At 46.8% G+C, this 24,319-nt stretch overlaps 1 protein-coding gene across 1 annotated transcript in view; it reads right to left on the reverse strand.

Annotated features, from left to right (window-relative positions):
- The window catches only part of DNAH9 (dynein axonemal heavy chain 9), a 241,309-nt gene that overhangs the window by 59,772 nt on the left and 157,218 nt on the right, over positions 1–24,319 (reverse strand). The window contains exons 53-56 of the mRNA XM_078785082.1: positions 17,535–17,768; positions 16,660–16,920; positions 15,369–15,599; positions 15,025–15,219 (exon numbers count right to left, since the gene is read on the reverse strand). Of these exons, the coding sequence (XP_078641208.1) occupies positions 15,025–15,219; positions 15,369–15,599; positions 16,660–16,920; positions 17,535–17,768 (921 nt within the window). The remainder of the gene's footprint in view (positions 1–15,024; positions 15,220–15,368; positions 15,600–16,659; positions 16,921–17,534; positions 17,769–24,319) is intronic.

A 24,319-nucleotide genomic window follows, 5' to 3' on the forward strand; every position in this document is an offset into this window, starting at 1 on the left:
CAGGCACGGACTATGTAGTCCCCTTCGAGGCCAGGCCTAAATAAAAGAGCTGCATTGATAGAAAAGTGAAGAAAGAGAATAGTCTAAGAGTTTTTGAGGAAGTAAAAAAATCTGCTTTTTGAAAAGGGGAAGGGTGTAAGTGTTTGGAAAGACATGAGAAGGTAAAGAGTTCCAGAGTTTGGCAGTGGTGGGGAAGAAACGAACATCATAAGTTTTCAAATTTACTTTTGTAATGAGAAGCGCCTTTGGAAAAACTCCACATCAGCTGCAGGAAGGGTCATGTTATTAGCCCCTGTGGGTATATAAACTGCAGTAGATCTTCGATCAGGTGCGATCGTCAATGTGATGAGCATGGACTGATGTCCGGATTCCTACAAATTTTTTTCAATTTTGTGTTAAACAGCAGTAGCGACTGTTTAAAAAGGTAATCATACATGTTTGTGTTTTACAATATTTTTACTTTTCCCACAAAGCTGTTTCTATTTAGAAGCCGTTTAGAAGCGTTTAAAAGAAGCCGGTAGAAGCCGTTTCTCCCACAAAAATAATAAGTTATTGATATACGTTACCACGGCGTCTGGCCAAGGAGGAAGCATCCCTTGGGGAGATGGGATATTATCTATATAATAATACCGTAAGGACTCGACTTTGTTATCCCTTTTACGCCGCACCCAGTGACCCGATGCCCACGGCACTAATGCATTTTCCATCTACGAACCGCGCTCTTTGTTTATCACGTACAGCCATACTCGAAAAATCTGAATTCGCCGACTTTGGGACCCAAAAGCATCCGATTATCGGCCGATACGACGCCATCTTACGACACCATCGTATTGGCGTCTGCTGGGCGAAGGTGATGCGAGCCGTCCGCTGATTGGACAGTCGAGTGGTGTGATGGGTGGTGTGAACTAAATGGTCTTTTTATTCCCTTGAACATTTTAAATTAGGATATATAAGGAAACGTCTTTATCGTCATTTTAATAAAGTTAAATGGAGTGACGTTGCGATACTCGGGGTGCGTTGCATAAATCCTCGTAACTCAGAGAGGTGTAGCAGGTGGCGAGACCTAAGGAAGCTTAAAGATAACGAGCTGAAAACAGACGAACGATATCCCTTCCGTGGATGTTCCACGGGTTTCACGTCTTTATCGTCATTTTAATAAAGTTAAATGGAGTGACGTTGCGATCAGTGAGTTGTACTTGTATACGAAGAGATAAAAGGATGGCATTGACTTCGAGACGGTACGTGATAGTTGGCTGCGGCTGGCTGATGCCACGTTGTTGTTTTTTTGTTTTTTTTCCTTCCTTCCTTCTCTCCAAGTGCCATGGATGCTGATGGACATAATAAAGGTATCGGCTGATCTCTCATCGTAATATTACCCGATGGAAATGAACTGTTTCTTTGTTTGTCATTTCCTGTGCAATGATGTCAAATTGATAAGTCAGACACCCTTTTCTATTGACAGCAGCTCTCCTTTTCGATGGCATCGTCTATTGATATGCATGTTCCTCTTTCATATAATTTTACACATTCACAATCAGTATTTCAATTCTTGCAGACATTGGAAAGGAAGTTGACTCACAGGCCAACTCTCTGGTTCAATCACAGGCCGACGCACAGGCGATGTAATTGTGAGTAGCATTTTTGCACAAGTGAAAATTGATCTTTCTTCCTAACTCTTACTCGGACAAGCAAATCCCCTATGCCATCCATAATGGTACACTCTATCCATACACCACATCCTCCCTTCCGTGGATGTTCCACGGGTTTCGGCTAGTCTATATAATAATAGCGTAAGGACTCGACTTTGTTATCCCTTTTACGCCGCACCCAGTGACCCGATGCCCACGGCACTAATGGATTTACGATCTACGAACCGCGCTCTTTGTTTATCACGTACAGCCATACTCGAAAAATCTGAATTAGCCGACGTTGGGGCCCAAAAGCATCCGATTAACTGCCCAAACGACGCCATCTTATTGGCGTCTGCTGGGTGAAGGCAAAGCAAGCCGTCCGCTGATTGGACAGTCGAAGGCGACAGCAAGCCGTTCACTGAGTGGACAATCCCAGAGTGGTGCTATGCCGATTCCTATTACGAATCCATTCATTTTTCAAAAGTATATCGTAGCGTTGTCATTTAAGTAGATTGCAATAAATGCGTTGTTCATATACGCACTCTTCATTCTCATCTTTCTTCCTAACTCTTACTCGGACAAGCAAATCCCCTATGCCATCCATAATGGTACACTCTATCCATACACCACATCCTCCCTTCCGTGGATGTTCCATGGGTTTCGGCTAGTTCATATTAATATCGTTTTGTAATAACATTAATATTGTTATGAATTTGGTAGAGCAATATATAGAGCTAGGTAGATCTGAATAGGTAGGTATTCGGCTGTCGTGACAGGGACTCTACATGTAATAAGTTCTTGATGTTTAGGCGTTTGTCGGGGTAAGATGTATGATTGTGGATCTACCTGGAGGTCCGAGTGTTAAATAGTGAGGGATTAAAGGTAACGCCCCTGTGAGTCTCACCTGGTAGTCAAACCTTTGTCCATTATGGCACTGCAAACCACATAAACATTAGTTAGGTCCTTAGCGCAACATTAAATAATTCCCTTTCCCTGACATTGACTTCGTAATAAATAGACAGGAAACCAGGCCAAAAACACCGCCACGGTTGGCCGCCGCCGTTCGCACCTCAAAGGCCTACCAACCTCGCGTGTTACGTGTTACAAAACGACCGCGGGGGGGTCGCGGACGGGAGATGTCAGGAGTCGCATGCCGCAGAGGGCGTGACCTGGGCGAGTTGGGAGGCTGTGATTGGCTGAGGAGTGCGCGAATGTGACGTCATCGGCCACCAATATATGCGACGGTCGGACGCCATTTCGTGGCAGCAGGCAGACGCAGGAGACACCAGAGAGTTCGTAGGAGTTGGTTGGAGCACACAGTCGACGCAGAGACACAGTTGGTGGAAAAGCTCCCCGAAGGCAGTTGGTGGAAAAGCTCCCCGAAGGCAGTTGGTGGAGAGTTCGTTCACACACCGAGCACACCAAGCCCACAGAGCACGCGGCAGTTCGCAGCAGTTCGTTGCAAGTCGAGCCCTCCGTTGAACCATTGGTGCACGGGCCTTGTGGAGATCGTCCTCGTGTGAAGCTGCTGGCCACGCGTCGGACGCGTGGTGCTTGGAGCGGGGCCTCGTAGAGCTTGGAGCGAAGGACCTGGTGGTGTGCGATCGGGCCAAAAGGAGCGGTGTTGGACGGCCGCCACCAAGACGACGAAAGACAGATAAGCCGCATCCGCGTACATTTGAACGACGTGACGTGTTATTTTTGTATTCATAATCTCCCTCGTATCGTGTTTGCTGTCAGTCGTGTGGGGACGTCCCGATTTAGAGTTATTACATTTACCGGCGCGGCTTTTTCACTGTACAGTATTACTATTCGATAATAAATCCTTATATTATTTTCTATATATATATCTGAACGCAGTTTTCCTGGGTGTTTGATTTTAATAGATAAGGTTGCGGAGCCTTCGCTGTGTCCCGCCATTCCGCGCGTTTGTGTTGAACTTGAATCCGCCATTGAGTTTCGCCTCGGGAGTTAAAGTCTCGCAAATCGGCCATCCGTAACTGTGGTGTTAATCACAGTTGCGTAACAAGTGGTGTCAGGAGTGTAGGATTTGAACCCGTCGGACAAATTTTTTTTGTCCGCGGCGAGACATCGACACGGTCGGACAAATTTTTTTGTCCGCGGGGAGAAATCGACACGGTCGGGCGTACATTGCGCCCGACGTTCGAACGCAAAATTTTTATAGTTGAGGCGGAGAAATTTGATAATCAATTGGGCAAACGGAGCGCGATATCGCGTCTTCGTCAAATTTAAATTGTTTCAGGAATTATTAAAATAAATACGCGCGCGGGGAACGACCTTCCGAAAAGCGGATGTCGGAGGTCGACGAAATGGAAGTACGCAGCGAGGCCTCCGTCAGCGTTGGGAGTGAGCCGGGAAAAGGGGAATTAAATGTCGAGGTGAGCCTTGGAACCTCCCCCGTCCCGAGCACCAACTTATCCCCCTCCCCTACCGGGGAGCCGGGAGTAGTAGGAACGGCCCCGACAACCGACCAGATGTTGGGTCAATTGCTTCAAAAAATGGAGGGAATGAGTAATGGGATGGGAGAAATGAAAAATAAAATGGAGTCCCAGGGGAAGGAATGTAGGGAAGGAATGAAGGGAATGAGTGATCGCTTGAAGGAACAAATTGATGGGCTGGAAAATAAAATGGAGTCCCAGGGGAAGGAATGGAGGGAAGGACTGAAGGACATGAGTGACCAAATTAAAGGATTAAAAAGGGAAATGGCAATTGTGGTAAGTGTACAGGTGAGCGGAGAATGTCCACAGTTCGATGGGGAATGTGTACAGGTAGATGGGGAATGCCTGCAGGTAAACGTGGAGTGTCCACAGGTGAGCGGGGAAGGAAATTTGGAATGTGAGAGTTGTAATGGGGAATGTTTCCCACATTCTGGCCTGGTTGTTTATCGGGACCGTGTGGATGTCACAACACCCCAACCAGGGGATGAATTTGGAATTGTGCAGCACCAGGGCGGTGGTGCGGAGCAAGAGGGGGTAGAGTTTTTGGGGGTCCGTGCAATGGAGCCGGACCAGGTATTTATTGGGGATATTGATCAAAGCCTGGCGGGGCCAGGAATGATTTGTGATGAGGATGATTTGATCCAGCGGCTGGAGACCTGTGACAGTCCCATGGAGGTAGAGCTTGTTCAGGCCCAAAGGAGCCTGGGTGATGAGGTGAGTTGGTCCGAGGAGGTGGTTGGAATGACCGAGGGGACGCTCACTGTACACTGCTATTTGGAAACAGAGGCTCCAAAATTGGACAACCAGTTGGGGGAGTGTGTTGGCTCCGGGCTGGATTTGGATCTTGGAGGATCGGGAGATAGAGCTTCTGGAGATTTGGTCCCTGTAGGGAATTTGGATCAACTGCAGGGAGGGGCAGAACAACCGGTGGTAGAGGTTGTTCCCTGCAGCTGCGGTTTGGCAGTGGGAATGAAAATTTGTAAAAGAAAATTTAAAATAAAATTACAATGGGAAATTGATTTGGAGCAGCCATGGTGGGGATTGGTCCCCGGGCTGCGGGATTTGGACATGGGGGGGTCATGGGTCATGGCCTCGGGCAAAAGTTGCCCCTTTCAAAATTTGGGTATGCCAGCCAGCTGGGGGGCTGTGATGGCGAGATTTGGACGTGGGGTCCAGCCTTGGGTGTCGAGGTACGACCTGGGTCCCACGGGGGGTCTGGTGGAGTGTGGCGTCCCTTGTCCGTCGGGGCGCCGTCCGAGCTGGCGGCTCGGGCCGGCAGGGTCACCGGACCCTGGTGGGGGTTAAGACCTCCAGAGGGGTCCGAGGTGGTTTCTCAAGCGTGGGTTGGCATTTATTGAGGACCACTAGGGGGAGGTGTTGTGGGTCGTGCTTTGGTGGTGGCACTGCGGACGGCCAACTTGGGGACTTGTTTTAGATGTGGGAGAAGAGGGCACAGTCAGAGGAATTGTCGGCAACCATATGGGCCCCCACCTCCTGAGAGGCTTCGCAGTCCAGAAAGGAGGGGGCCCCCAGTAGGTCCACAGGCGCCAGACAGAGGACCACCACCTCGGCCTGGGCCAATAGCAATAGAGTGTGCAGGAAACTAGAACGAGCCGAGCATATGGGCCATGCTCGGCTGGCATGTGTATGGCAAAGCATCTTTCTTTGGTGAGGTTAGTAAAATGTGACAAATGGTTGGCATGGGTAATCTGTGGGGTAGATGGAAATTTAAGGGTGGATTTTGAAATGCCATGGTGGACACTGTACAGTGACGCCATTATTGATCCAGGTGTGTAGACCAAAGTGTTGGAGGCTGTGATGAAATTAATAGGGTAGCAAGGCACAGCTTTCAACTGGCTGCGGGGGCAACTGTGCTGATATTTGGGACGCGGGATCCTGGGGATGCAGTTGTGTAGCCTGAGGGTCAACGTGGTGCTGTGCATGTCCGAGGTGTGTGGACCATGTCTTCTGGGTGGGTCTCCTGGTGGAGCATGGCTGTTGACTGGACCTTGGTGTGGTCAAGTGTGGGTGAGCACTGGGGGGGCTGCAGTTCTGTAGTCGGACTGGGGGATGATGGGGAGGTGCAGGGGACGTGGCTGTAGGGATGCCACGCACTGCGACCGTGCCCCCCAGGGCCGAGGTTGTGTGTGCGGTAGTGTGTGTTTTGGCAGCAAGTGCTCACCACATTGGCCAGCTGGGGCTGCTGCAGCTGTGTTCCTCGCAGGGGGGCCGAAGGATGGATGGTGGGTCGCACCCTTATGGACACTCATGGGCCATGTTGGCGTTTTGACTGCTCACCTTGTCCCGGTGACCCTTGCACGGTAGAGGTGCAGAGCTGTCGTGGCCACAGGTAGTTGTGTAGTGATGATCACCGTTGGATGCGGATCCACATACCTGCCAGTGTAGTGGGGACAAAAGAGAAATTTGGAAGTATTTGGTAGGCCCAATGTGAAATTTTGGGAATTGTATGGGTGGGTGACACTCTTGGACCTGACCAACCTGCAACTACCTGCACTTGAGGTGAGTGTTTTGAGGAGTACTGTCCCAGGCTTCAGGACTTGCTTTGGAAATAGGGGACATGTAATTTGGAGTTGGGAGGTGAGAGCGAGTGATGACATGGCCGGTGAGGGGATGGAATGGGAGCCACAGTGTCTTGTGGGTGGCGTATGTTTTTGTATTGTGGTTAGGTGTTTTGATGTGGTCGTGAGAGTGGAACCTGGAGAGTGAGTGATGATTATTGGAGATAATGAGGGGTGATACTTGTGCTTTTTGGAAATGTGCTAATGGAAATGTGTAAGGATTCAATGATTCGAACTGTGAATGGGATTTCACATTGGCAGGCCATGGCAAGCCTTGTAACACCTTTTACACCATCTATGAATTGTACTGAATTGTGCTGAGTTGTGTGGAGAATTGAATGGCAGCGGGGGAGGAAGTGTGTTTTGGGGTCTTGTGGGTGGGGAAGGTGTGTGTGTCCGCAGGTACAGAGCAAGCTCTGAGGAGCGATGCCTGCGGGCCCCCCTCTGCGGCAATTACCCCTGGCAGCCGGTGGTAACTGGAAATTGGAGCTCGTCGGTGGAGGGTCTGGTTGGGCGCCGCGGGGGGGAGGAAGTCCCCCGGTGACCCGTGTTGCTGCGCGAAAGCAGGAGGCAAAGGAGCCTGGTGTGTGTGGAGACCCTCACCGGCGAGGTAACGGCGGAAAGGGGCTGTTGGGCTGTCACGGGGCCAAGAGGTAAAGGGGGGGGGGGCAATGAACTTGTAAGTCGGTTGACTTGTTTTTGGGACTGCGGGCACCACAGCCTGATGCGCCCCCACCATCTTTTTGTGCGGTACCTCCCCGCTGCCTAGTTGAGGAATGCACACCCACGTGAATGACATCAATGCCATGGTCCTGCAGGGGGTGTATTGAAATAAGTGCTTTGTTGATTTTTGAAATGCCTTGATGACCTATGGAATGAGAATGAGTGGTTAAGGGGTCTGTGTTGCATGAATGTGGGCGAAATCAACCGAGCCGTGTCACTCACCTGTAACATCTGGACAGGGCCGTGGAAAATTTAGGGGGATGCATTGGGGATGGCCCCGCAGGTAAGGTTGTGTCTTGTGGCATCCACCGGGGGACGCGGTATGTAGACCGGGGTATGTACAAAGGTTAGAGTTTTGAGTTTGGAAAGATGGTTAAGTTTTGTGGTTAAGTTAGTGTTGTGTGTTGTTGTTTCCTCCCTCCACAGGAACAACGAAGAAAATGTACATACTTGCATGATGGTTAAGGGGTTCAGCATGTTAAGGAAGTGTAGGTAGGTAGTCCGACTCACTTCCCACAGCCCTTCCTGATTTATTTCATAGGTTAGTTAAGTGTGTGACAATAAGTGTTAAGGCTGGAATGGTAGCGCCTGCGGTGAACCTTGCAGGAGCTACGGTTCCAGGGGGGGGGCTGTGTTATGAATTTGGTAGAGCAATATCTAGAGCTAGGTAGATCTGAATAGGTAGGTATTCGGCTGTCGTGACAGGGACTCTACATGTAATAAGTTCTTGATGTTTAGGCGTTTGTCGGGGTAAGATGTATGATTGTGGATCTACCTGGAGGTCCGAGTGTTAAATAGTGAGGGATTAAAGGTAACGCCCCTGTGAGTCTCACCTGGTAGTCAAACCTTTGTCCATTATGGCACTGCAAACCACATAAACATTAGTTAGGTCCTTAGCGCAACATTAAATAATTCCCTTTCCCTGACATTGACTTCGTAATAAATAGACAGGAAACCAGGCCAAAAACACCGCCACGGTTGGCCGCCGCCGTTCGCACCTCAAAGGCCTACCAACCTCGCGTGTTACGTGTTACAAAACGACCGCGGGGGGGTCGCGGACGGGAGATGTCAGGAGTTGCATGCCGCAGAGGGCGTGACCTGGGCGAGTTGGGAGGCTGTGATTGGCTGAGGAGTGCGCGAATGTGACGTCATCGGCCACCAATATATGCGACGGTCGGACGCCATTTCGTGGCAGACGCAGGAGACACCAGAGAGTTCGTAGGAGTTGGTTGGAGCACACAGTCGACGCAGAGACACAGTTGGTGGAAAAGCTCCCCGAAGGCAGTTGGTGGAAAAGCTCCCCGAAGGCAGTTGGTGGAGAGTTCATTCACACACCGAGCACACCAAGCCCACAGAGCACGCGGCAGTTCGCAGCAGTTCGTTGCAAGTCGAGCCCTCCGTTGAACCATTGGTGCACGGGCCTTGTGGAGATCGTCCTCGTGTGAAGCTGCTGGCCACGCGTCGGACGCGTGGTGCTTGGAGCGGGGCCTCGTAGAGCTTGGAGCGAAGGACCTGGTGGTGTGCGATCGGGCCAAAAGGAGCGGTGTTGGACGGCCGCCACCAAGACGACGAAAGACAGATAAGCCGCATCCGCGTACATTTGAACGACGTGACGTGTTATTTTTGTATTCATAATCTCCCTCGTATCGTGTTTGCTGTCAGTCGTGTGGGGACGTCCCGATTTAGAGTTATTAGATTTACCGGCGCGGCTTTTTCACTGTATTACTATTCGATAATAAATCCTTATATTATTTTCTATATATATATCTGAACGCAGTTTTCCTGGGTGTTTGATTTTAATAGATAAGGTTGCGGAGCCTTCGCTGTGTCCCGCCATTCCGCGCGTTTGTGTTGAACTTGAATCCGCCATTGAGTTTCGCCTCGGGAGTTAAAGTCTCGCAAATCGGCCATCCGTAACTGTGGTGTTAATCACAGTTGCGTAACAATATGATGTGATTAGGCATACCAGAAAGTAATGTCGTTTTTCAAAGAGGAATCTACAGCTTTAAACAAGACATTACTTTCTGGTACGCCTAATGTTATCATTAGTTTTGTTATTAGAAGCGGCCTTGGAAAAACGCCACGATAAAGCTATCTAAACACGGATATACACCTCAACACGCACGCAACCCCATTGGCGGGGAAAACCCCCAGGGAAAATTGCGTATTTTAGTATGATATTTACTGGACATATTTACACGTCGCTTTGCTGATGGATTTAACCAAAAGAAAGCTTGTTATATTTAACAAACATTGTACTCTATTCACACTATAGTTTGCTGGAGATCATCTTCCATCTGCTTGGACGTCAGGTAACATCACCTTCATAAACCGTCATTGTCACTTATATATGGCATCAGCAAAAATCACCTCCACTTCGCTGCGAAGCTCCATTGTTGGATGCTTTGGTTTGAATTTCTGTTTGAAATGAGTGAAATGCAACTTTTTGAAAATGTCCAGTTATTCTCACTCAAATTTCAACATCAACATAATGCATATTACGAAATGATTTAAACTTTCTTTATACAGTAAATTCTTAAATACCACGGCGGTTATGTTACTGGAAGATGCCGCGATATTCAAAACCGCGATAGTTAAAACCAATTTCCGACAGGAATAAGGGGGTTAGGTTCCCGGGCTTCGAGAAAATATAGAGGAAGGTGGGCGGCAGCCAAAAATAAACAAATCACAATTGAAATAAAAATTTAAAATAAACATAAAGCGACTTTACAATGAGGTCTCCTGCTGCGTTTTTTTGTTTATGTTTTTTTTTGCATAGAGAATCTAGGCTCGTGTAAGAGCTCTCCTCCTTTGGTATCCATGGAAATCTCCACGCATGGCTGGCGGACTTCCTCTCTAGTCGTGGTCAACATGTGGCCCTGAATGGGTTTCTCTCATCTCCTCTTCCTGTTCAGGCTGGAGTTCCACAAGGCAGTGTTCTGGGCCCTGTGCTTTTTCTGGTCTTCATCAATGATCTCTCTGACTCTCTTGAAAATCCTCTGTATCTCTTTGCTGATGACTCTACTCTCTGTCGCTCCATTCTTCATCCCTCAGATCGGCAGTCTGCAGCCTCCTCACTCTCCGCAGACCTGGACAAAATCACAGACTGGGCAAACAAGTGGAACATGTCTTTCAATCCTGACAAATCTCACACTCTTACGATGTCTCTCCGAAAAGACCGACTGGACAACCCTCCCATCCACTTTCTGAATAATCCTCTCCAAGAAGTTCTGTCACTCAAGCTTTTGGGTCTCACTATCTGCCATGATCTTTCCTGGGAAAACCACATTTCAAATCTGGCCTCCAAAGCCAGTCGCCGACTGGGCATCCTCCGTCGTGCGAAGTCCTTCCTTGGCACACCTGAGCTCCTCACCACATACAAGGCTTTCATCCGCAACTCAATGGAATACTGCTCTCCTCTCTGGGCTGGTGCTCCTGCCTCACACCTAGCTCGTCTTCACGCTGTTGAAACCAAAGCATTCAGAATCATTGGAATCTCCCGGGATGAAGCTAACTCCAAGGGCCTCTCACTCACTCACCGCAGGCAGGTTGGTGGTCTTTCCGTCTTCTACCGACTCCTCTCCGGCCTTGCCCCCCCCCCCACCCCCCAGCTCTCTCTGGGCTCTGTCCCCCAAATATTCCTACAGGTCACACAAGATCTGCCTGCAACCCTCTTATGGTCAAACTGCCAAAATCAAGACTCTCTGCTCACCTTCACTCCTCTTTTCTCCCGCCTCTGGAACAAACTCCCTCACTCTCTTCAATCCCACTCCACCCTCCAGGTCTTTAAAACAGCTGTTCACCACCATCTCTTATCTTCCCCCATCCAAAACCTTGATCTTTTCTACCCCCGCTAATTTCACCCCAATTCCACTTTTTTGAAATACCAACTTCTGTCCTGGAAGTCCTTGGTGTCCTTGTGTTTTATACTTCTCCCTCGCCCCCCCCCCCCCTTCCCACGCCTCCTCCCCCCAAGCCCTCTCCCTTCCACACATCTCCCTGCTCTCAAATGTTGTGTTTGTGTGCTTCCCCTTCTCTCCCCATCTTGTCTTCCGCTCCCTCTTTTTATATATTTTGTTTGTCTGGTTGATTTGTTTGTGAAGTAAATGTTAGCTCTTTCACGAGCCTCGATTCAGTATACAAAAAAAAAGAAAAAAAAAAGTTCAAAAGCGAATAAACTTACCCTCTCGCCATTCCTCCCCTATTAATTTCTTAAATCGGGTTCCTTTGTAATCCGTCGACATGCTTCCTTTATAAATCGTCTACAGTTCCGTCAACCAGTGAATGAATAAAATTAAGAGAATCACTTTTGAATATCGTTTTACACTTTGGTGCCATTCCATTCCATTAGCTTGAGGAACAACAAAAGGTGCACCTTGAACCCACTACCCTAAATATGCTACATCGACATAAACCATACTTGGGATACTCTTCGGAAATGTGCAAAGTTTGGTAGGGTTTGGTTCAGTCGTTTTTTTAGTTTTTGAAGCATATATAAGCAAACAAACAAACAAATAAATACACAATACAAATTCACTTTTATAGTGCGTTTAGATATATTTGTTTGTCTCAGCCATGGCATGTTCAAACTCTGATGAATCTATGGAATCTGAGAGAGAATAATTAAAAATTTTCAAAACGTTTCATTTCAATCATTTTAAGCGGAGGTGGAAACCAAAGGAAACAACAGCTTCGCAGCGTAGAAGAAGTGATTTCTGTTCAGGCCGTATTATATAAGCATGATGGTTGACGAAGGTGACTTCAAAGCAGATGGAAGACCACCTTGTTGTTGGGTGGTGCCCTTGAACACGAGTAAAGACTTGTCTGATTATTAACACGATCATACCATATGTTGGCTGAAGAAGCCATAGATACAAGTTGGAGTTTGAGAGTAAAAGTGTGCCAAATACAGTCGTGGCCAAAAATATTGGCACCCTTGAACCTTTTTCAAATAACTCACAACTTTCTTCAAAAATAAGTTGAAATTGACAAAAGTACTTGGTCTCCACAATTCTTTATTTCACTGTTAATATTACAGAACCTTTGTTTTCATTCAGAAGTTAATATATCCTTTTAAATCAGAAAATAAAAATAAATGGCATTGACAAAATTATTGACACCCGAGACATCATATTTGGTAGCACAACCTTTGGACAAACTAACTGCAGTCAAGTGCTTCCTGTAGCCATGAATGAGCTTCCAACACCTCTCCACTGGCAGTTTGTCCCATTCTTCTTGTGCAAACTGCTCCAGTTCTCCCAGATTTGAAGGGTGCCTTCTCCAAACTGTTGTTTTCAGATATCCCCATGGGTGTTCAATGGGATATAAATCTGGACTCATTGCTGGCCACTTCAGAACAGTCCAGCGTTGTGTCTTGAACCATTCCTGGGTGCTTTTTGAAGTGTGTTTGGGGTCATTGTCCTGCTGCAAGACCCATGACCTTCGACGGAGACCCAGCTTTCTGACACTGGGTTAAACATTGTGCTCCAAAATGCCTAATCTCCTGATTTCATGATGCCATGCACACATTCAAGGCACCCAGTGCCAGAGGCAGCACAGCAACCCCAATACATCACTGAACCTCCTCAATGTTTGACTGCAGGGAAGGTGTTCTTTTCTTTGAAGGCTTGATTTTGTTTTCTGTAAACATAGAGAGTATGTGCTTTACCAAAAAGCTCTAATTTGGTGTCATCTGGCCACAGGACATTCTTCCAGAAGGATCTTGGCTTGTTCAGGTGTGTTTTGGAAAACTCCAGTTGGGCTTTCTTATGTCTCCCTTTCAGCAGTGGGGTCCTCCTGGGTCTCCTACCATAAAACCCCCTTTCATTGAGTGGGCAACAGATGGTGCAAGTTCAAACTGTCGTACCTTGTGTCTGAAGGTCAGCTTGAACCTGTTTGGCTGTTGATCGAGATGCTTTCTCCACATTCAAACAATCCTTCGCTACAATCTTCGATCAATTTTTCTCTTGCGGCCACGTCCAGGGAGGTTTTGGCGTCCTTAATACAGTGCCATGGGCCTTAAACTTCCTGATAACATGGTGTACGGTGGACACAGAAACATCAAGGTCTCTGGAGATGGACTTGCAGCCTTGAGATTGTCCATGCTTGGCTACAATCTTGTGTCTGACCTCCTCAGACAATTCTCTGGTTTTCTTTATTTTCTTCATGCTCATTGCAGTACACACAGTGACACAAAACAGCAGAATGACTCCTTTTCTGCAATCAAACTGGTTGACTGAGTGATTTTTATATTGCAAGCATCTGCAACTCACCACGATTGAGTTCAATTCCAAAGTAAAGGAGAATCACCTGCTTGAAATCTAATTATTTCCAACAACTTCTAAAAGGTGCCAAAAATATTGTCCGGACCATTTTAGGATTTCTGTTTGGAATAAGCCAAGATTTAGTAATTTTTTCAGCTTTTTTTGATTTGTTCCACTGCAAACCAAAGAAATACATATGTGGATACCAAAATATTTTTTAATTTCAACAATTTTCTGGAAGAAATGGTGCATTATTTGAAAAAAGTGCAAGGGTGCCAATATTTTTGGCCACAGCTGTATCAACACCTTTAACATGATTAAATGGATCAAGATCCTCGAAGGTGCCGAACCATTGTGCCAATAAACCATTTCCAAGATGATTCCTCTATTTGTGCCATGGGACCACCAGAATGTCAGAGAATGTCTCCTTGGCACTTTGTTTTCAACCTTGGTTATTTCAGTTTTGTGGAAGAAGCAAATGGTGACTTGACTTCAAACTATAACAGTCAACAGCAAGAAAGAGCAATGAAAGACTGCAGACCCTCGCCAGGACGTGTTTTCAGTGTTTTTTTCAGGCTTTTGTGTTAAAACAAATATGCGGTCAAACCATGTGACCGATAACGTCATCATTTTTTTTTTTTCGCCACCAATTTGTCCCTAGATGATGCTGAAGATATTTCATCTTGATCGGATGAAGTTTTGTATTTGTCGAATAATGACGTCATAATGGAGGCACCTATGACATCATCATTAACATATGTTATTCCACGTGGAGGGTTCTTTACAATGAGCAATGTCTCAATTTTTTCTATGCAGTGCTTTCGGAGATATCGAGGTGCAATTTTTTTCGGTTTTTCCAAGATGGCGGCTGAACCACATGACCAATGACGTCATCATTTTTTCTCCCCATCAATTTATGCCTACATGACGCTCAAGAAATTTCATCTTGATCGGATGAAGTTTTGTATTTGTCGAATAATGACGTCATAATGGAGGCACCTATGACATCATCATTAACATATGCTATTCCACATGGACAGTTCTTTACAATGAGCCTTGTCTGAATTTTTTCTATGCAGTGCTTTCGGAGATATAGAGGTGCAATTTTTTTTCGGTTTTTAAAGATGGCGGCCGAACCACGTGACATTTGACATCATAATTATCATTTAAAAATTGGACAGGAGGAGTTGCACCTATGGTGAAAATTTCCTGTCAATCGGACCAACGGTTGCAGAGAAAATCATATTTATTCTGTGCGGACAAACAAACAAACAAACAGACAAACAAACGCACTAAAAAAAAACAAAGGGTAAATTATGAGATGAGTCAGAACGTGAATGTAGCGAACAGCACAAACAAAGGTACCCACCATTACTCGGGCCTTCACCTTGTCCAACTTGTTGAATGCATAGGCCAGCTCAGCATTGGCCTTGTTCAAGGTCTGCCTTTTAGGCTCGACCTCACAATGTACCTGATGGAAGCGAACTATGTTGACCACCCAGGAGCAGAGACCAGCTGCAGCAAGAGACTTGGACTGGATTAACTTTGGATTAAAATCTGGGTCCTGGTGCGGCACAGATAACGGAAGCATGAAAATTAGTACTTTTTTAAAATTCCGTTTTGAAAACAGTTAATTATATTTATTCTTAACATTCATCCCCATCGTCATTAGTGTTAGTTCCAGTATACGTCTCAATATTGTGAGAGATCTACCTGCAGATAGGGCTGCAATGCCTTGAGACAACTGTCAGGAATATTCTCCTTATCGAAACGCACAAGTGAGTCCAGGAACGAATCCGTTTTTGCCATCATCACTTTGGCGGCCTTCCAGCTTCGATCTCTGGGCACGTGTCCATTGTGTGCGGTCAAAACCATCACTGCAGATGCGACGTTGGCCACCGCTCGTGGAGGTTTTCCGAAGGTCTTGAGTTCTGTAAGGTTTCCCTGCGGTATGACAATCAAACGGTCTCGGCCAATTCCACGTGCCATGCACGGACCAAGGTGGGAAGCTACCTGAATCCTGCTCCAACTCCCACAGGTAAAAAGTACCAAAATGTAACCAAGACACAGATAGAATGTATTTGGCCCATTATGTCTTTGACAAATACAGCACACACACCCTGACAATCCAACCTAATGCAGGAAGTATGAATGACATCATGAACCTCAGAGAAGTGGCTCATATCAACATGCATTTTGAAACATACCTTGGGTTTCTTTAATGTCCAAAACAAAAATGCAAACACAGTGGTGCTGGTGGTTCATATGCAACATGTAGCTGGTTGCTGCATCATTTTCTGGAGGTGTGTCTGTGCCGCTGATGCAATGCCCCCCAGTACCAGTAAGCTGGAATTCATTTTGCCAACCTCGGAAGAACGGTGGGCCGAGTGAACCCACCCGGTGTTAATTCAACCAACGACAAGGGGCTCAAACTCAGGACCCTAAGATCTCAAGGCTGCCACCTTTACCGTTAAGCCAACACCAGGCTTATTTTACGTGATTCTTCACCATTGAGAGATGGGGCCAAAAACGATACGTCAAAAACGTCATTCACTGATTCGGACAAAACTCGCTGGGTTGGTCGGGTGTGGGACAAGGAAGAATTGATTCAATTTTGGTGAAGATCCGGATCCGGATCTGGATACAAGAATTATTTAATTTTCAAGTGATTCTTCACCATTGAGAGATGGGGCTGAAACGATATATAGTATCGCATGATATTTCAAAGTGTTGGAGCCGGATTATGACAAAACTTGGTGGATGAGTTGGGTCGTCTACAAGAATAAGCCGATTCGATTTTGGTTCAGGTCCGGAACCAGATCCGGCCTATCCGTGGGATACAAAACGTAAACTGCTCAGCCTGGCGGAGTTATGCACTCGGCTGATTCTGACATTCTAGTTTACACTGAAATCCATAAATGCCGCACATTTTGAAGTGCAAAGAAAATGTGCAAAGAAAATACAAATCAAATCGAACGGGAAAAGAAAACAAAAATCTGGAGACCTTATTGAGAGTGTTGAGAGCCTCCTGAGCGGCCACTAATGCCGGTTCAGCTTTTTCCAGATCTTCCTCACATTCCCGTTGCTTGTGCGCCACATCAGCTGCAAAACTTGCCACTCGATTTTCTTCTTCATCTGCTGCTGCCTTTTCTCTTGTCATCTTCTCCGTCTCCATGGCGACAACACTAATAAGTTTATCTGCAGCTGCCGTCTTCTGTTGTAGCTGCTCATCTTGGGAGGCCAACTGCAGCTTGAGTTCCTCTACCTGAGGAATGGTGAAATGGCATCGCACATGCTTATTATTAGGGGGGGGGGGGGGGGGCATCGCACATGATTATTAGGGGGGGCATCGCACATGCTTATTATTAGGGGGGGCATCGCACATGCTTATTATTAGGGGGGCATCGCACATGCTTATTATTAGGGGGCATCGCACATGCTTATTATTAGGGGGGCATCGCACATGCTTATTATTAGGGGGGCATCGCACATGCTTATTATTAGGGGGGTATTGCACATGCTTATTTTTAGGGGGGTATTGCACATGCTTATTATTAGGGGGGCATTGCACATGCTTATTATTAGGGGGGCATTGCACATGCTTATTATTATGGGGGCATCGCACGTGCTTATTATTAGGGGGGCATCGCACATGCTTATTATTAGGGGGGCATCGCACATGCTTATCATTATGGGGGTATCACACATGCTTATTATTAGGAGTGGGGGGCATCGCACATGCTTATTATTAGGGGGAGCATCGCACATGCTTATTATTAGGGGGGCATCGCACATGCTTATTATTAGGGGGGGCATCGCACATGCTTATCATCCCAGTATGGAGGTAAAGTGAAGAATTGAGCATTTTTACTGTCAAACCTGCACAGTTGTACTTTGGAGTTTCTGGAGCCCATTTTCCAGTCTCTTAATTTTGTCTGTGAGCTCCGAGGTTTTCTTGGTCAGAAGGAATTGATAAAGTTTGATCTGCTCCAGGAAGGACTTTGGTGTGGTGTAGTAATGGCGACGGTCACTGGCCAAGTACGTCTGGGATGCTTTGTTAACACTCGTGTGCACAAGTGCCATGAACTTACTCGCCGACCTCCGTTCCTCCTCCTGTCAGAAAAAACAAAGACTCGATTTATTTTGAAAATGAATTTACAATAAACAAGTCAGGAGACGACGATGGTTCACGAGCGAGCGGTATTCAATGACAATGCTCAATGAGCAATGTTATGAGGTTAGATAGCTACACAATCTTACTATAATTCACCACTAGTTAGGCAGCTTAGCAATTTTTGGGGGAACGACTTTACAAAAGTACCATTTTTATTTTAGTGGTTCATTGGACCATATGCAATAGAATTAGGACCGGAGGCAAGACATATACAGTGTTTGACTTTTGCACAGCATAATATCGAGCAATACATTTATGCAAATAAATCATCAGCTATTGGAGTTAGACTAAAATCGTAAATACATAAATTGCTGGACAAATTACCTTGAACAACATGTTGTCTGATCTGAAGCTATGTTGTCATGACATCCTTGTAGTTGCGTACATGTTAGATATATGAGAGGTGCGCGAGTCACAAGTATAACACATTTGTATAAACACTCGGTATTATATTACTAATTATTATTGCATGGAAGCGTAAGATTTATTATGCAGGCATGCACAAGTTTTACAAATAACACTGCATGTAATGAAATAAAAGTTAGCCTCCTTGTTGAAAATATATACATAATTGGTTTTTGTCCTTGGTTTTTGTCCAATAAAAAGGTGAAGAACACTGTATATTTCTTGCCTCCGGTCCTAAATCTATTGTATATGATCTAATGGACCACCAAAATAAAAATGGCGCTTTTGTCAAGCCGTTCCCTGTCTACATATATATAAAACACAGTGTGTGTGTGTGTGTGTGTAATGTTACCGATAGACTCCTAAACGGAGAGGCTCACGTGCTTGATATTTGGCATAGACATGGCCATTGAGCCTGGGAAGAACATGGCCGACCAAATTTTTTTTTATTTCATAATATGTTTTTACCATATTTTTACCTCAGTGCATTTCAGCGAGGAATATAATACACGGAATCTGAGCCGGTGGCAGAGCAGCGCGCTGATTCGCTCAGAGTGATCACGTGATGTTCCTTGCCGCCATAAACTCAGTTACGCGTTCACACGTAATTCAGAGCGAAAAGCGATTGCGTTTTTTCACATTTCAGCGAGGAACATTGCCATTCACACCACATAGGTTTTTTTTTCTTTCATCTTTAGATCCATTTTTTTTTTCAGCGAGGAATATTATACACGGAATCTGAGCCGGTGGCAGAGCAGCGCGCTGATTCGCTCAGAGCGATCACGTGATGTTCCATCCCTGCCGCCAGACCATTGAACATAAAACACAGTTTGTGTGTGTGTAATGTAATGTTACCTCCCCTCCCCTCCCCCCTCCATCCTCCCCTTTCCCCCCTTCCCTCCCCTTTCCCCCCTCCCTTCCCCCTCCACCCTACCCCTTTCCCCCTCCCCTTCCCCTCCCCCTTCCCCACTTACCCTCCCCCTTCCCCTCCCCCTCTTCCCCCTCCCTTCCCCCTCCCCTTACCCCCCTCCCCCTCCCTTCACCCTCCTCCCCCCTCCCTGCCCTCCCCCCTCCCTCACCTCCCCCTCCCCCTCCCCCCTCTTCTCCCCTCCCCCCTCTCCTCCCCTCCCCCCCCCTTCCCTTCCCTTTCCCCTTCGCCATCCCCCTCCCCTCCCCCACCCGCAATGCCGGGTACTTCTGCTAGTTTTCGATAAATATGCTGCTAAGCTGCCTGACTACAAAGGTCTGTCTGTCCGTTCGAAGGTACCGTAAAAACTGCTGAACCGATCGCAAAGATATTTTCGGTGGATAATCCTGGGATCCCCAGGAGTAAAATAAGTTATTTAGTTTTCCCAATTTCAGCTTTAGTCTCCAGCATTCTTAGGTTTGGACTCCCGCATAACATTCGCGTTTGCATGACGTTCATTGTGACGTCTTCTTACGTCGAGCAACGGTACCCGCCCACGGGGCTTCAATTGGGAGGCCCAAATGAAAAGGCCAAATATCGGAAATTGAAGGCTTTTTTTCTTTTAAACGATTTATATAAACATCCGTTAAATCTCGATCGGTGCAGCCGTTTGTGCGGCACCTGGGAAAATAACGTCATGCGGGAGCAAGTATCAGCAGGATGTGGCAGTGTGGGAGTCCACGTTTGCACCGAACGCTGCACCGTGTGCCACACAAACGGCTGCACCGATTGCTGCACCGTGTGCCGCACAAACGGCTGCACCGATCGCTGCACTGTGTGCCGCACAAACGACTGCACCGATCGCTGCACAGCTGCATCGATCGGATGTGGCATGAAGGAGGATATGCACTTCGGCATGAAGGAGGATCAGATCTAACAGATCACTGTCTCCATCGATCTTGCCAAGGCCGTAACACCTATCGGCTCAAAATCCTTTTAACTGTTGATTTGGTACAGTTACACGTATCGGGAATTTGGTACACGTATCGGGAGTACATACGACATAGCGAATGTGAACACTATTGTGGCGGACACGATGGCTCGCTGGCGCGGTGACATCATTCCGCGCACCAAGAGGGTGTCGGCCACGCCCGAGGGGTAGGCGTGGCCTCGGGATATACACCGGGCGCGCAGTCCCGAGCACCTCAGTGCGGATGAGTGAGTAATGAATAAAGAGCTCGATAATAACCAAAGCGTTGTGGCCTACCTTTGTTCAACGTGTGTGCTCCCACACCACACTATTATCGATCACGATTCACGATCATCACGATCATAGTGTATCGATCACGATTTGAAACACGATGGAATAATATTTACCGATATGAACAGTGATGTGGCTTTTATTGAAATTCTAAAGATACTGTTTAGATTTTGATGATTTGCGTGTGATATGATTCAACGATGTTTATATGAATCATTTAAAATTTAAAAAACCTTCAATTTCTGATATTTTGCCATCGCCATATGCAGATTCGCCACGGACCCACGATCGATGTTTCTCTACGTGAACGTACCCGTTTGTTTGCGAACAGGTACGTTTTTTCATGGAAGTCCTTCACGAACTTGCTGTCCATGTCTGACGTGCGACTGAAGGTGCTACAGGAATGTGGAATTTATTGGTTTCATGCTTTAGCATTCACCGTATCTGTATTGCCTGTTTGCTTCTGGCCTCCCACCCGTGCGTAGCACGGGTATTTCTCTTGTACCGAAAATTCGGTTAGATTTCGACAAGTTTGAAAATTTGACCTTTGTGACCTTCAAACGTCAAAGGTCGAAGATTCTGAAATTTGTTGGAAAACTTGTATTTCATGATGTATGTGATAATGTAAGATCATGTACGACATTTCACCCTATCAGGAAGCGAACAATGTAATAAAACCATCAAAAATCGACTTTTCTAAATTTCGTGACCTTGTGACCTTGACCTTGGGGTGAAAATGAATAATCGAGCTCCATGGGGCTAGACACATGACATTGGCCTAACCAAATACCGAAACCCCTGTCAGATTCCACAAAACCCCTCGGAGAAGATGTAGCTTGAACTCGATTACCCCCTAAAAAGACATCTTTTTCGGGTGTGGCTCCGCCCACAATGGGCGCAATACGCCCACTCTAGGCAGGACCCAACTAGATCATGATATCAACCTCCCACCCAAGTTTCATCAAGATCCGATGATATCATCGGGTAGTGATGCTACGGACAGACAGACAGACAGACAGACACAGACAGACGCACACCCATGACGAATATAGTGGTCACTCTGTTTGATAACTCATGAACCAATAGAATCAAGAATACTGTATACATACTATTGGCTGTTCAACTTCAAAAGCAAAGAACATTTTAACAGTTGTAAAAGTTTTCCCTTTCAAATATCGTGTTTAATTTAGAGTTTAACAGTATAAATTCCCAATAAGAATGTCGCGCAGATGATCGGACACAACCACACCAATGTGGTTTCTGTTCACGCTGAAGCTTCAAGGATACCGGAAGTCAAACTATCACTGTCTTTCACGATCCAACAGCGAGCGGTTAATGCCAGCCTGTGCCGTATTAGGGTCTCATACCGTATGTGGTATAAAACAGAATTACTTTGCATTTAGCCCTCCATGGATTACCAAGCAAACCCAATTGTAAGCAAAGCAAAATGGTGGAAACATGAGGCACTTCCTGGTTAAGAAAATTCTTAATGACTTATTACACTGGAATGAATGAATGAATGATCGTTTTAAGGCCATTTTCCCCGCTAGAGCAGGGGTTAGCCTTGCGGGCCCCATGGCAATCATGGTTCCCTGTTTGAGGCAATGTTTTATGGCCGGATGCCCTTCCTGATGATGTCGCCTCTTACGATGTGCAGGGATACAGTGTACCGATTCTAAATGGGGGTACACACTGGGATCATTCATCCCAGCAGGCTGGTACTCAATTTGCCGACCTCGGAAGGATGACAGGCTGAGTCAACCCCCTGGCGTTAATTCAGCGATCGACCGGGATTCAAACTCAGGATCCTAAGATCCCAAGCCTGCGCCCTAACCGCTAAGCCAACACCAGGCTAACTGGACAGGATATAACAAAATCCCAGATGCATTAGAAACAGAAACTATACAAGAAAAGTTCATGGAACTATAATACTACGTACATATAGTTAAGCCACACTGAACTGGCAAGAGAGATGAAAGGCCTGGGATGGAAAACCCCCAAGTTTCTGTGTGACCCAAGCATGCAACACAGGGGCGGATCAGATTCTCCATCAGTATGAAGAAGAAGAGAGCGTGGAACTGTCCAGGGTGCTGCAGAACCAACAACGGCCGGACCATAGACTGAAGAGAGAGCGAGCCTCCCAGTGTGGGACACACGCTTTTATTTCCTCTCACCCACCTCCACCCCCACCACCGACATTCCCACCCTTCTGCCCCAATGTGGGCGGTTCCAACCCTACATGTGGTTCAGAGATCATGTGTCAGCGGCAGCCAATGACAGCCGGCACACACACCGACAGGCAGTCCTCAACCAATTATGCGCTGCTCTCCAAGTGTTACATATTTATGTGAATGTAGGTGAATTACCATTCAGGTCTTTGCTTATCCGTGTGTAGTATATTAAGTTGTTGTGTAGTTGTTGTGGTTGGAGGGTCAGGAGCCCTTCTGAAAAAGTGGCCGGAAACGGAAGTGACCGGAAACGGAAGGAAAAAGACACGAGGAAAAAAGGAGGAGTATTCTTCTTCCTCGCCCCGCACCGACGAAAGGTGGGATTGATTGAGCCGTGTGGAAAAGCGGCGTTCCCGAGCCTGTCTGGCGAGAGGAGTTACCGGGACGGATACCTGCCCGGTGGACGGCAAACTGTCGTGTGGCCGTGCACCGATCCAGCGTTTGGCGCCGTTCGTGACGCCGTCTAAAAAGACGCGTACGGGTCGCCCGTTGGGGCCTACCACGCCTGGCAAGCGGCGTGGGGCTTTTGGCTTGCTTTCCCGTCCCCGCTTCGCGTGGCCGCGAGGGGCTGTAGCCGGGGTGCCGGGTACGATTCCTGCCCGGTGGAAACACGTCCACCCGGGGTTCGTTCAACCGCCCGAGTGCGGCGACGCCGACCATCATCTTGGTCAGGAGGGGCCCAGAGACATTGTGCGGGACCGAGACCAAAACGGGGTCGTGAGTACTCACCGGGACACACTTATATAAGATGGCCATCTTAATCATAGGGAATTGATTGTGGGTTGGGAATTGTTGATGGTTGTGTATTGTTGATTGCTCGGGGAAAATCTCCGTGGTTGTGTCATTGAAATTGTATGGTATCATTACCATTGGAAATATATCCTTGAACATCCGTTGTCTCTTGGGTGAAATTCATATGGATTGCGTGGCGAAAGCGCATATATAATACAGCTTTCTGGCGAAGTTCCTCTCACGGTCCGGGGGTCACCGAGACCAGGTATTCACCGAGGGGACCACGTAACAGAATTGGGGGCTCGTCGAAATTACGATTTGCGGTTTCGCAATTGGGTCTACGTCCGGGATTTAAAATTGTATAAAATAATAAAATAATAATTTTTTATTAATTAAAATTTATTAATTAATTATTAATTGGTAAATTTTTTTGAGAAATTGGGGTAAAGTCTTGGGTGAAGGTTAACAGGTGTTAACGATAGGCACCATGGCGTTTGTGGCACAGAACTTTGGGGTAACCCCGAGTGAGGCACAGTTCCGAGCGTTGCTAAAGTCGGACCTCTTGAAATTGGCCAAACATTTTAACTTGGAGGTCCGAACTAATTTGAGGAAGGCAGAGTTGCAGGCCACGGTGATACAATCTATGGTGGGATTAGGAACATGGAACGAGTTAGCCTGGGAGTGGCTACCCGAAGAACCAGAAGACGTTGAGCTCCGGAAACTGGAGTTGCAATTACGGAGCCAGGAACGGATCAAAGAAGAAGAAAGGAAAGCAGAAGAGAGGAGAGAAGAGAAACAAGCAGAGGAAAGGAGAGTGGAAAGAGAACTCCAGGAAAGGTTAAAAGAAGAAGAAAGGAAAGCAGAAAAGGAAAGAGCAGAAGAAGAAAGGAAAGCAGAAGAGAGAAGAGAAGAGAAACAAGCACAAGAAAGGAGAGTGGAACGAGAACTCCAGGAAAG

Source organism: Myxine glutinosa, chromosome 9 (genome assembly GCF_964187855.1).
Source record: "Myxine glutinosa chromosome 9, kmMyxGlut1.1, whole genome shotgun sequence".
In the NCBI taxonomy this organism is placed as follows: Eukaryota; Metazoa; Chordata; class Myxini; order Myxiniformes; family Myxinidae; genus Myxine; species Myxine glutinosa.